The sequence below is a fragment of the Chelonia mydas genome, chromosome 2 (genome assembly GCF_015237465.2).
Source record: "Chelonia mydas isolate rCheMyd1 chromosome 2, rCheMyd1.pri.v2, whole genome shotgun sequence".
Lineage (NCBI taxonomy): Eukaryota > Metazoa > Chordata > Testudines > Cheloniidae > Chelonia > Chelonia mydas.
Window position 1 is genome coordinate 5,749,974 of NC_057850.1, and position 13,433 is coordinate 5,763,406.

Genomic DNA, 13,433 nt, shown 5'->3' on the forward strand with positions numbered 1-13,433 from the left:
AAATTGGGTCAAAAGAAATCTGATGAGGTTCAACAAGGACAAGTGCAGAGTCCTGCACTTAGGACGGAAGAATCCCATGCACCGCTACAGACTAGGGACCGAATGGCTAGGCAGCAGTTCTGCAGAAAAGGACCTAGGGGTTACAGTAGACGAGAAGCTACATATGAGTCAACAGTGTGCCCTTGTTGCCCAGAAGGCCAATGGCATTTTGGGATGTATAAGTAGGGGCATTGCCAGCAGATCGAGGAATGTGATCGTTCCCCTCTATTCGACATTGGTGAGGCCTCATCTGGAGTACTGTGTCCAGTTTGGGGCCCCACACTACAAGAAGGATGTGGAAAAATTGGAAAACGTCCAGTGGAGGGCAACAAAAATGATTAGGGGACTGGAACACATGACTTATGAGGAGAGGCTGAGGGAACTGGGATTGTTTAGTCTGCAGAAGAGAAGAATGAGGGGGATTTGATAGCTGCTTTCAACTACCTGAAAAGGGATTCCAAGGAGAATGGATCTAGACTGTTCTCAGTGGTAGCAGGTGACAGAATGAGGAGTAATGGTCTCAAGTTGCAGTGGGGGAGGTTTAGGTTGGATATCAGGAAAAACTTTTTCACTAGGAGGGTGGTGAAACACTGGACTGTGTTACCTAGGGAGGTGGTGGAATCTCCTTCCTTAGAAGTTTTAAAGGTCAGGCTTGACAAAGCCCTGGCAGGGATGATTTAGTTGGGGATTTTACTCTGCTTTGAGCAGGGGGTTTGGACTAGATGACCTCCTGAAATCCCTTCCAACCCTGATATTCTATGATTCTATGAAAAGATGAGATGAGCAGAGCAAAGGGGGAGGGGATATCCTCTCCTCTGTTAGTGTCCGCCCCCGATAGTGAAAAGGGAGTGTTTTTAGAGACTGTGATTTTTCAGGGACTGGAAGATGCGGTGTCACAAGTGACACGAGTAGCTAGTGCCAGTGATGTAGTAATCTAAGTTACAACAGAGAGAAATACAACAACCAAGGGATGCAATTCCTGCTCCTCCACCCAATGTTACATTGGCACCATATAGATCAGGAGATCCAGCCCCTTTGGGTGGACAATTATTGGTGTTTGGGCGATCATCAACATTGCCTAGGTCCCTAGAATTTCGTGGACCCTCTACACCCCTTTGGTGTATGTTGGTATCATCTGGTGTACCGGTAGAACACCCTACTACACTAGATCTTAACAGACTAAACAATGTCCTGCGTCAGTGTAAAAATGCCTTGAGTGTAGGCCGTAGAGGTTATGAAAAGTTATCCTGCTCATCCAGGATTATTTCCAGTGGAAAGTTCTGATAGCTCAGATGAGGAAAATGTAAATTTGGGTAAAAGAAGTCAAAACATAGAAATTATAAATTCAAGCTTGGATAGAAGTCCAGTTCCCTATCCGGAGAGAAGATCCTCACATCTTCAGATCCTTTAAAGGAGGCATTAGCCTTACTGGCCAAGGCATATTCTCAGGGAGGCCCTAAAATAGGTCGGCATGAAGCCCCTGTTGCAGTACTTCAGGAACCACGAGCTAATCTCACTGTGAGGTTTGAGGAACCCCCCCCAGGGTTAGGCTGAGGTGTTCCTAAATTCCCTAGGTACCAGCGTTGGCAAAATGACCCTAACCCATGTAGTAACCCTGGACCTTCGTGTGGGCATGCCCCTCAACAGGATTATGCATTTGGATCCCATATAGGGACCCGGGACCGTGTTCCTTTCTTTTCAGATACCACACAGAACAATTCACGCCTGTAGAGACCCAAGTCACTGCATCCCCACAAAGCTGAGGACTCAGTTGTCATGATGTTTAAGACAGTGCAGCAGATGCTTGAGGCTCAACGATGGGCTATCCAGAAACTCCAAGCCCGCATGAATGAACTGATGATGGAAGGCCAAGGCCTGGCACCCTCAAACTGTCCGGTGGCCCCGGTTGACCCATTTCCTCCTCTCTGGTGGACAGCCTCCAGAGAGACAGAAGGAAAACGCGTAGATTATTTGTCTGCGTACTCTATGAATTACTCAGCATGACGCCAATCGACCCTAGCATAGTCTTAGCTCCTTTAGGCAGGGATGCAAGCAGGAGACCCACAGTATCTCAGTATTATCGATACTGGGGCAGCAATTAGCATTATCCATGTTAAGGATCTTAGATCCTCTTCTCTGTCATCAGGGTGTACAAAAACACTTGCAACTTTTGCAAGTAATCGGGTTGTTACCACACTTTCTACACCCATTGAAGTACAGATAGGTCACCTAAGAAAGGAAGGAAATTGCCTATTGGGAATTGATTTCCCATACAAACAGGGATGTGTTCTTAATTTGGGTAACCAACTGTTGTGTCTTACTGCAGAACAGGCAAAGGATGACTCAGATCATACCTGAGTGTGGCAGGGTATCTCCAGGGGAGGACTCTGAACCTGAGGGGTATGATTGAAACAAAATAGTGGCTAATCGTGCAGACCAACCTAAGGTACAGGCGTTACTTCGCAAGCATGCAGATGCCTTTGCTAAACACAAACATGATTGTGGATGTATGGCGGTCACTATTGTAAAAGGAGGAGATATATTAGCCCAAAACAAGCAAACCCATACAGAGAAAAGACTATCAAGTCTTTATTGACACAGGTAGTACGACTATTTGGCCCGTGAAGAAACCGGATGGCTCTTGGTGTCTCACAATTAATTACAGACGCCTGAATCAGGTCACACCCACTTGTGCCCCGACAGTAGCCAAGATGCCAAATCTAATCAAGTCCTTTGATCCAGAGGCTGTGTGGTTTACTGTCCTTGACATCAGTAACGGCTTTTGGACATTATCATTGGCACGCATTTCACGGTACCGTTTTGCATTTAGTTTCCAGGAAGTCCAGCTGAAGCCCAGCAAATTGCAACCATAAAATGAACATTGAAATTTTGAATTTACTACACCCTTATCGTTGCTCTAAGGGTAAGACTAAGCCAAAAATCACAAATTTGGGACTAAACTGTGTGGCAAATTGCTGGCACTACTATGATGGGGTTCGCGCTTTCTCTTCTTGGGTGGGAGTTCAGGGCACCCGTTTCTTGCCCCTGAACTGGGATATTAACTGCCCCACTAGTGTCCTAGAGGAGGGGAGTGGAGAGGGAGGGATCCGGGCCCGCCGTCTCCTCCGGGTCCCAGCCCAGGGGCCCTAGGGATAGCGGTAAACCACTAGAACTAGTGGTTCCTTCCCCTGGGCTACTTCCCTCTCCTGCCCTTCAGCTTGTGGGGCTTCCTGCCCTCCCTCTGCACAAACCAGGTGTCCCTTTACTTAGGGTCTTGGTCTTCTTAGCCCACCGCAGCACTTCTCCAAACTCTCCTCTGCTTCCCTCCAAACTGCTCTCTACTGCCACATCAATCCACTCTGCTTCAACTCCTCCAAACCGCTCTCTGCTCCAACACCAATCCGCTCTGCTTCAACTCCTCCAAACCGCTCTCTGCTCCATCACCGATCCACTCTGCTTCAACTCCTCTAAACCGCTCTCTGCTCCAACGCCAATCCGCTCTGCTTCAACTCCTCCAAACCGCTCTCTGCTCCAACACCAATCCGCTCTGCTTCAACTCCTCCAAACCGCTCTCTGCTCCAACACCAATCCGCTCTGCTTCAACTCCTCCAAACCGCTCTCTGCTCCAACACCAATCCGCTCTGCTTCAACTCCTCCAAACCGCTCTCTGCTCCAACACCAATCCGCTCTGCTTCAACTCCTCCAAACCGCTCTCTGCTCCAACACCAATCCACTCTGCTTCAACTCCTCCAAACCGCTCTCTGCTCCAACACCAATCCGCTCTGCTTCAACTCCTCCAAACCGCTCTCTGCTCCAACACCAATCCGCTCTGCTTCAACTCCTCCAAACTGCTCTCTGCTCCAACACCAATCCGCTCTGCTTCAACTCCTCCAAACCGCTCTCTGCTCCATCACCAATCCGCTCTGCTTCAACTCCTCCAAACCGCTCTCTGCTCCAACACCAATCCGCTCTGCTTCAACTCCTCCAAACCGCTCTCTGCTCCATCACCAATCCGCTCTGCTTCAACTCCTCCAAACTGCTCTCTACTCCAACACCAATCCACTCTGCTTCAACTCCTCCAAACCGCTCTCTGCTCCAACACCAATCCTCTCTGCTTCAACTCCTCCAAACCGCTCTCTGCTCCAGCACCAACCCGCTCTGCTTCAACTCCTCCAAACCGCTCTCTGCTCCAACACCAATCCGCTCTGCTTCAACTCCTCCAAACCGCTCTCTGCTCCAACACCAATCCGCTCTGCTTCAACTCCTCCAAACCGCTCTCTGCTCCAACACCAATCCGCTCTGCTTCAACTCCTCCAAACCGCTCTCTGCTCCAGCGCCAATCCGCTCTGTTTTGCTTTATCCTTTTTGGTGATTCTTTGTAAGTGTTACACAAATAAAATTCTTTTCTGCTTCAAAAAAACAAAACAAAACAAAAAAAACCACTCTCCTGCTGCCCTCTGGCCATGCTGTATCACAACTGTTACAATCCCATAAAGCCAGATAGCACAGCTGCCTGAGCACGTAAAACAGAACACACCAACACAAAAAAATGGACCATTACACTGAACCCAGGACTTATCCGCAAAAAGAGCAATTTTTACTGTTTATAATATGCGTGACATAACCCTACTATTTAATAAAACCCAACGTAAAATTAATCAGCTCATTGCTTTAAATAATAATCAGCACAGGAATCAACATTTAGGAAAGGAAATTATATCCTCTTCATATGGAAAATACGTCGTAAATGCAATCACTGATGCATTACGATCCTTAAAATTGAAAAAGGTTCCTAACTTAATTATAAATAAGCAACTATGAAGTTGGTACTGTCCCAAGTGAGAATGTCATGTAGGACTGTCTCAAAATCAATGAAATTTTACACCTACTGCTTCCCCCTTGTCCACTCGGCTGATAACCTTGTCAAAGAAGGAAATTAGGTGGGTTTGGCATGATTTGTTCTTGAGAAGTCCATGCTGGTTTTTCCTTATGCTCCTGTCTGTAACATTCTGGCTTTGGAAAGGAACGTGCTGAGAAAGTATTTACAAATGGGTGTCACGGAAGGCGCTGGGGGAACTTTTCAGAGGCATAAATAGCAGTTGGGTGCCCAGCTGTCATTTCTGCCTTTGAAAATTCCCCCCCGCCCCGTGCGTGGGTCTAATCCCGAATCCATAATCTATGCACAGGAAAAACTATCGCGGGGTTTAATGAGAGTTCGGCCTGAAATAGTGGCTGAGAACATCAGGATATGGTCCATTTTGATACTCATTAGCAGCAGGTGACAGGGAAGGGGACTGTCGACCAGGAACAAATAACATATTCCTGCACGCCACTAACATGGGCTGTGTTTTCCTTTTGCAGCTGACTCGCTGGTGTGCTTCACCTGTAATGAAAAGTCCTCCAACTGGGCTTGTCTGGCACCAGCTATATGTCCCAGTGATGCAAACTACTGTGTGACCACGTATCTTGGTGCAGGAATTGGTAAGCTTGGGCATGCTCTGTCTATTGTCTTTCCATAGCGTTTTCCCAGATGACGTGCTGCTCCCGTTCCAGATCACTGGGTTTTCCTTCCTCCTTCTGCTGGAAGGATGGGACATTGCTGATGTGGAATTGAGGAATCACTCCTTGAAACCGAATAGTAGGCGCAGCCGAGTGAGTGACTCAGAGGAGGGCAGTGCAGACACTGTCAGGCTTCCTGTACGCCAATGCGGGGGGCTCCATATCTACCCCTCCAGCATTGGCTGAAGTCCTGAAATGAGGCTCTTTATAGCCCAGTCCTGCAGATGCTCCCCAGCAGTGGGTGCTGCTACTGCTGAGGTGGGTGAGGGCTGGGACTGAGTTCCCACCTGCTCCTCAGCGGCCCTGGGCGGCTGCCCTGGGTGTCAAAGGGAAGGAGGCTGCCTGCCTGAGTGGCTGCCAGCCTTGAACGGCGCGAGGGAGCAGTTAGAAAGGGCTCAGTGGATCCTCTGCTTCTCAGCAGAGGTTCTCAGGGAAGCAGCCTCCTCTGCTCTGCTGCATTCTTGTGGCATCGAGCCCACCCCCCTTTCCCTCCGGTTTGTTGGGGGGAAAAGATGGCTGCCTTTGTCCCTGGACCACAGGGGAAAGGACGTCTCCCAGCTGTGCCCCTCCTGCGCCCGATTGCACCCAGCGGCAATTATACACAAGTGTAAATGTCGTTGCCAGCCTCTGCATTTTGAGTGGACTGTGAGTAGCCAGTTCCTGGGGAGGCGCACTGATACTACTTGCCATGTGGTTCAGTTAACAAAAGTAGTGGCAGGCTATTGAGTTGTGCAGGGAACTCGCCCAGGGGATGAGAATGTTAGGCTCTGGTAGAGGCCTCCCTACAGGATGGGGGAGCAGGCAGATACCCGACACAGTGTTGGTATATAATACTCTAAATATTTGTATTGATCACAATATAAACCCAACTCGCTCCACATTCACACTCCTTTCATACTACACCAGAATCAGAAGAGCCGAAGGACATCCCGACGGCCAGTCGAAATTCAGTCCGATCACGAGGCGTGGGCAGGCCGCCATAATCCAAGACGTTCCATTTCCCCCAATTCTTGCATAACTGCAGAGCTGGTGTTATTCCCTTCCTGCTAATTCTTTCTATTCCCCACGGACATAAAAGTTGTTTTTGCACAGACAGTTCTTGATCGCTCATAACCGTGAATCCTTGCTTCAGCTGCCAGCACTCAACTCACGCCCTCATGTCAAACACACAGCATTTATACTGGGCCCATATGTCCTATCGCGTGTTACAACATATACATCACAACGAGGCCAGTTGGATGGCAGGCCGCTGTAACTGCCCTGCATAACTGACATTATGGGCCTTGCTTTCCCAGTCTGGCCTCCTTCCACCCCCAGGGAAGCCATGCGATGGTTTAAGCACCAAACATCTCATGTGCTGGTGCAAGGCTCCACTACTGGCATGTGGAAGTGAGAGAATTTGCACGCTCCAATCCCAGTGCCTGGCTGGTTGTGCATGGACAAAAGGAGGCCGGGTTGAAGCCTTTTTGGGTATATTAGTGTCTGCTGCTTAACGAGCTGTGCTGTGACCTAGCTACTACCAGCCTCTTTAAAGCACTGAGGCTCAAGAGCAGGAGACAGGACTCAGTCACCTCTGTGCTGCGTCCCCGCAGCCCCCGCTGAACTCCCAAAGCCCTGTCCCAGCATGCAGTGGGCAGAGTGACAATCTGGAATGGATTCTCAGGGTTCATTGGCTGTTCCCTCCTCCTGGCCAGGAATCTGAAGGGGATGTTCCCAGATTGTTACGTACGGGTCTGTAACTGCTAGGAAGAGACTAGTGCTGTTTTTATGGTATATAATAGCAGTAGTGACCTCTAACGGCTGGGCATTCACTGGTAGAGATAAGGCTGTGAGGCCATTAACTGCTGAGAAATGGCCTCCTCATCTCAGGATTGATTAGCTACATCGGTACAATTATCTCCTTTGCAGAGCTAAGGAGCTGCTGTCCGAACTCTGGGAAACATTCTAATCTTGAGTCTCTTTCTCTTGTTTCTTTTTCCGGTTCAGGTGGACATTCTGGGCAGAGCATCTCCAAGGGGTGTGTTTCAGTTTGCCCCAGCTTTGGGATAAACATAGGGATACTAGCCGCCTCTGTTTCCTGCTGCAGTTCATTCTTGTGCAACATCAGCGGGGCCAGCAGCGTGAAAGTCAGCTACTCGGTGCTGGCCATGGCGATCTTGGCCAGCTTCATCTATATCAGGGCCGGACTGTGATCGGGTCAGGAAGAAAGAACTTGATGGCCTGAAGAACCTGCTCAGGCTTCTCCAACGAGACACCAAACCTCTCTCTGTGCAAAGCTATACTGGGGTTACCGATGGTGCCCTTTCTTCCAAACTCTCTCTCAGATCCCATTAGACAATACCTGCCCTCTTGCCGTTCACAAGGCAATCCTGCTGCTGTCACTGGGTGCCCCTCTGTGCCTCTCAGCAGGTCTGGATTGCTGCTCCCATGGGTTTGGGCACAGGAGGCCTGGGAAGCTCAAATGAACAGTGCTGCCTCACTGGGGAGATGCCCGCTTGCACTCCTGACCCATCAGGTAGTGGTGGATAATGTTGGCAGGGTTTCTGCTTTTATACCCGTAGTCCCAGTTGATGGGGCTGATTTAAAAAAAAAAGGTCAGGGCTCACCAGGAAATGTTTAGCCCAAACCACCTCCAAAGTGGAATACTTAAAGACCCCTGCCTCTTGCTACCGCAGGGACATTTCCCATCCACGTCACGCTAGGGATCAGCGCCAGACTGAGTGCCGGGAAGGCATGATCCAAAAACAAACCTCAGACACATTCACCCCCGCTTGGATTCTGGTTTTTTGCATTGTTTTCTTTATTCTGCTCCTTGGATGACTTTTCTTATGTAAAATGAATGCAGTGCTCGCACCGTGAGCATCACACCTGAATAAACACGTTCCCGTTCTTGCTTGAGTCCAGATGTATTGTGTGTCTGTTTGCTGGAAAAACGGGGTGTGTGAGGTGCCCTTAGCCGAAAGATCCACTCATGGGTGCAGCACAACTGCTCCTTGGGACAGCGGCTCTGTGGTTCTCATCGGCGCCCTCTCTCTTCTCACTTTTCATCCTAACACAGACCTTTACCTCCCATGCCTGCCCCCATCCCCCCTCCAGTATGGGCCCTCATGAACGAACACTTGAGTTGATTATTCACCTGTTCTTCCCAGCTGTGGTAGCTGTAACTTGTCCCACCGACCAGATGCTGCCTTATATCGTTTTACTCCCTCAAAGCCCTTTCGGATTCAGTCCGTATGACTGAGGCTGGACAGGATGAAGCGTGAGTCTAGTCTCCCATAGACTTGTCATATGGGACTGGAGCAAACACTATGGGAGCAAAACCGCTGCGGGGTCAGTCTGTAGGTTAGATATTAGCGTCTCTCCGATTCCTGCCTTCCATCGTCAGTGAGTGGTGACGGAAAACCCTGCGGCTCTATTTAAAAGGAGCCATCAGAGCAAGCTCCTTTAACCCCTTAGCATCATTCCAGAGTGCCCCCATGCGGGCAGGTGTGGTGTTGCAGGCGAGCCCTTACTTTGTTTCCCCCTCACCCAGGGTAGTGGCAAGTCCAAACAGCCTGTTAAATGTTAAACAGCACCCCCTAGTGGAGGGTGTCCTTTGTTAACAGAAAAGCCCAGGCAGAACATCAACAAAACTTTCACCCCAACATCCCGGCGAGTGACTAGGTCATTTTAGTCCATGTCCCCCACCTGAGTGCCATGTTCTCCTCTACCCAGGGGTTCCCTTGGTGCCAGTCTCTGCCCTGGGGCTGTGCCTCTTGCCCCTGATGGAGAAACGTCCTTCTCTGAGCCAGTGCGTCTTGGAAGTCCGTCCACTGGGACCCTTCTCCAGGGAAAGCAGGTGATCCATGCGAGGCCGGGCTTCCAGCCTGTGTCTGGGTGACCACTGGCTGAGACCAGGTCCTTTTGGGTGCCTGCAGACTGCCGCCCTCTATCTAGGAGGTGCCTGTCTCCATGAGCTCCTCTGAGAGGCTCGCTGTCCTGATGGGTTCCCCAGAGAGCCCTGCTCAGCCCTCTGGCTCAGGTTTCTCCTGCAAGCTGCCCTCTGCTCCACAGGAGTCTCCCAACTCCCTTTGGGACTGCCCTCTAACTGAGCATGGGTAACCCTTATTAATCAGCCACTCGGGGCAGCTGATTATCCCCTGGTGGGGCCTTCATCAGGCAGTCGTGGCAGACTGGGCCTTGGTTCCCCGTAAAGAGCAGCTAACCCCGTGACACCCCTTGAGCCAATTCCCCTTGCATCTTACAATATAGCGGGCCTGATCCTTCCTTGAATGAGTCAGGGTCTTCAGGATTGGGCCCTGGCTAGGAAAGGAACAAAGAAGGGCTAAATGGAGGCTGGTGTCAGGCAGTTTGTGCACTGCTGTCATTGCAGATTTTGGGGTTTCTAGAAGTTGGCCACTGAGGCACCCCCAGAATACAGGACATCCCCTTGGTTGGATGGGACTACCCCTGCTGGTGTGACCCCGTCCCTGCTGCTGTGACCTCATGTGCACAAGGCATGCAAGGTCATGCTGCAAGGAGGGTGCCATTTTGTAGGGTGCGCCACCCCGCCTCCATTGGTGAGACTTCGCACGCACGGTGCATCCATGGTCATGTCACGTGGAAGATGCCATTTTGCAGAGTGATACCGGGTGTGACCTCGCAAATGCGGTGTCTCTGAGGTCATGCTGGTGGGGACAGAACAGCACACTCTGTGAAGAGCCTCTTCTGTGCGTCCACGATGATAGGACAAAAGCACATTTGGGTTTATATCCGTACTAGAGAGGGACAAACCTTACATATTTGGAAGATTGTCCAGATTCAAACTGGCTGAATGGGTTGCCTTGGTTTCTCTTAAACTTAATATAAATGAATAATATAAATATAAATATAATATAAATGAAGTTCTTGAGTTTCTAATATTTGGGTTTTTTAAAAATAACTACAAAACTGTAGTCATGTTTTTAACCCTTAAGTTACTGAGATGCACCTTCAATCTTAACTCCAGCTTAATGAAGATAGTTGCCTGGAAATTCTAACTCACCCCTGGCTTTCCTGACTCCTTGGAAACAATGGTGTAAGGCAGAGGATTTTCCAGGGCGGTGGCTCAGATTGGAGGAGTAAAGATGATTTTGTGGTTAAATCACTGGCATGGGACTCAGAAAATCTGGGATCAGTTTCTGGCTCTGCCCCTGACTCTTTGTGTGACCTTGGGCGTCATTTCACCTCTCCGTGCCTCAGTTGATGATAATACTGTTTGAGCAGAAGCCTGTTCTCTAAGTTATCCAATGTAACAAAAGTCCAACTCAACCGGTTATGTAAAATTGTTTAGGAAAGTCAGTAAAGACTGGTACAAATTGGATTGTTTTGAGTTAGAAGTTGGGGGGCGGAGTCACTACATGAAAGAAGTGGGATGGGTGGACTGGAAAGAGTGAACGTCACCTTCAAGGCGGCCACCCCCACCATCTCGTGATGCTCCAGGACCCACCAAGACACCATTGGACCTTCGTTATCCTGATCCTGAACGGCCTCCTGATCAGACTGAGCCAGAGAGCCATCACCATCTCCACCAGCTTCAGCTAATTCCCGAACAACACCAGGGACGTGAGACTCAAGCTCCTGCTGTCACCTTCCCCCTCCAGGGTTAGTTTCCTGACCCTCCTTCTCTCTTCTCTTTTTTATTCCGTGCTTTTCGCCTGCTGGCTGAGCTGGCCAAATCTACGCCACCTTTTGCAACACCGCTGCGAGCCTGTGACCATTAAGACAAGCTGAGAGCAATGCAACCCCGCCCCCCAAATCTAAATGAGACTCTGATAGCATCAGTAGCTCCAAACCATCTACACTAACCGTTACTCTTTTCCCCAGGAAGAACAGCGACCACCCCCTCTAAAAGACAGTGAAGCAGAGGCCTCTCTCTGTATAAAAGGCTCCATACAGCTCAAGGAAAAGGGAATAAGGGGTGTGGGTTGTTCCCAATGTTGCCAACCCCAAATGCTCAAAAATCATAAGTCAGGCTCACCAAAAATCATGAGACTGGATTTAAAATCATGACATGATGTAAAGCTACCAGATTTGGGGTTCTCTTTATTTGCCTTCCACTTTTGGAGCCTTTCGGGTGCCCTGGGGTCATGTTTTGAAACTTTCTCCACAGCCACGAGGGCTAGAAACTTGCTTTTTCTTTAAGGATGTAAATCATCCCATCTCCACCTGAGTCCAGGAGCTGGGACTTTAAGGAAAACAATAATCATCATGAGACTCATGAGAGTTGGCAACGCTGAGTTTCATAGAGTCCAAGGCCGGAAAGGGACCATTGTGGTCATCTCATCTAACACAGGCCAGAGAAGTTCCTTGAAAAAATTCCTAGGGATTATCCTTTAGAAAAACATCCAACCTGGATTTAAAAATGGCCAGTGATGGAGAATCCAATATGACCCTTGGTACCTTGTCCCAGTGGTTAATTCTCTTCACTCTTAAATATTTACACCTTATCTCTAGTACAGTGAAAGCCTTTACAGGTAACACTTTATATCTCAAATGCTTTAACTGTTTATTCCCTGTCTTTTCTGTCTTTAATGAAAGGTTGAATAGATGTGAATGACGGTTGTTACAATCGCAGTCAGCGGTGGTCGCTTGATGTGTACATTCCAACGGAGCCTTGTGGAGGAACCTTAAAAAACTGGCTGTAAGTAACTTGCCAAGAGTCACCCAGGAAATATCAAACGTTGGTCTCCCAAGTTCCAGACCAGCTCACACCAAAGACTTTATTTGCCTAGCTGAAGTGTAACTTTGAAACTCCCCTTCCTGTTTTCTTGGCAAGTGCTGACTTATCATCTGGCCAGGTGACAATGGCTGCTCCATGGAGCAAACGATCCCCTGCCTGGAGCAATGGTGAGCTACTGGAGCTGATCAGTGTTTGGGGAGAGTGGGCTGTGCAGGGACCCCTTTCCCACAAGACCGATTGTCAAACTGGAGAGAGCTGCACTCTGGGATAGCTGCCCTAGAGCACTGCTCTCATTGGTGATGGAAGTGCTGCAAATGTAAACACTCTCGGACGCCTGAGGAATGAAGTGAGCACCCATACCAGCGCTTTATTTTCACTGGTTCCCTATCACCAGTGAAACTGACAGTGCAAAAACTCAGCAAGTGTAGACATACCCGCCCTGAGAGAGGCCAGACAGAGCCAGAAGTTACCTCCTACAGGACAGGCCCAACAAAGAAAGTAACAGAACGCCACTAGCCGTCACCTTCAGCCCCCATCTAAAACCTCTCCAACGCATCATCAAGGATCTACAACTTATCCTGAAGGACGACCCATCACTCTCACAGATCTTGGGAGACAGGCTAGTCCTTGCCTACAGACAGCCCCCCAACCTGAAGCAAATGCTCTCCAGCAACCACACACCACACAACAGAACCACTAACCCAGGAACCTATCCTTGCAACAAAGCCCGTTGCCAACTGTGCCCACATATCTATTCAGGGGACACCATCATAGGGCCTAATCACATCAGCCACACTATCAGAGGCTCATTCACCTGCACATTCACCAATGTGATATATGCCATCATGCGCCAGCAATGCCCCTCTGCCATGTATATTGGCCAAACCGGACAGTCTCTATGTAAAAGAATAAATGGACACAAATCAGACGTCAAGAATTATAACATTCAAAAACCAGTCAGAGAACACTTCAATCTCTTTGGTCACTCGATTACAGACCTAAAAGTGGCAATTCTTCAACAAAAAAACTTCAAAAACAGACTCCAACGAGAGACTGCTGAATTGGAATTAATTTGCAAACTGGATACAATTAACCTAATTGAATTAAGCCTAATTGAATAGAGACTGGGAGTGGA

At 49.1% G+C, this 13,433-nt stretch overlaps 1 protein-coding gene across 1 annotated transcript in view; it reads left to right on the forward strand.

Moving 5' to 3' along the window:
• Window positions 1–8,496, forward strand: part of LOC114021713 (lymphocyte antigen 6E-like) — a 47,137-nt gene extending 38,641 nt beyond the window's left edge. The window contains exons 4-5 of the mRNA XM_027831616.3: window positions 5,401–5,520; window positions 7,585–8,496. Of these exons, the coding sequence (XP_027687417.2) occupies window positions 5,401–5,520; window positions 7,585–7,790 (326 nt within the window). The 3' untranslated portion in view covers window positions 7,791–8,496. The remainder of the gene's footprint in view (window positions 1–5,400; window positions 5,521–7,584) is intronic.
• The last annotated feature ends 4,937 nt before the right edge of the window (window positions 8,497–13,433 follow it).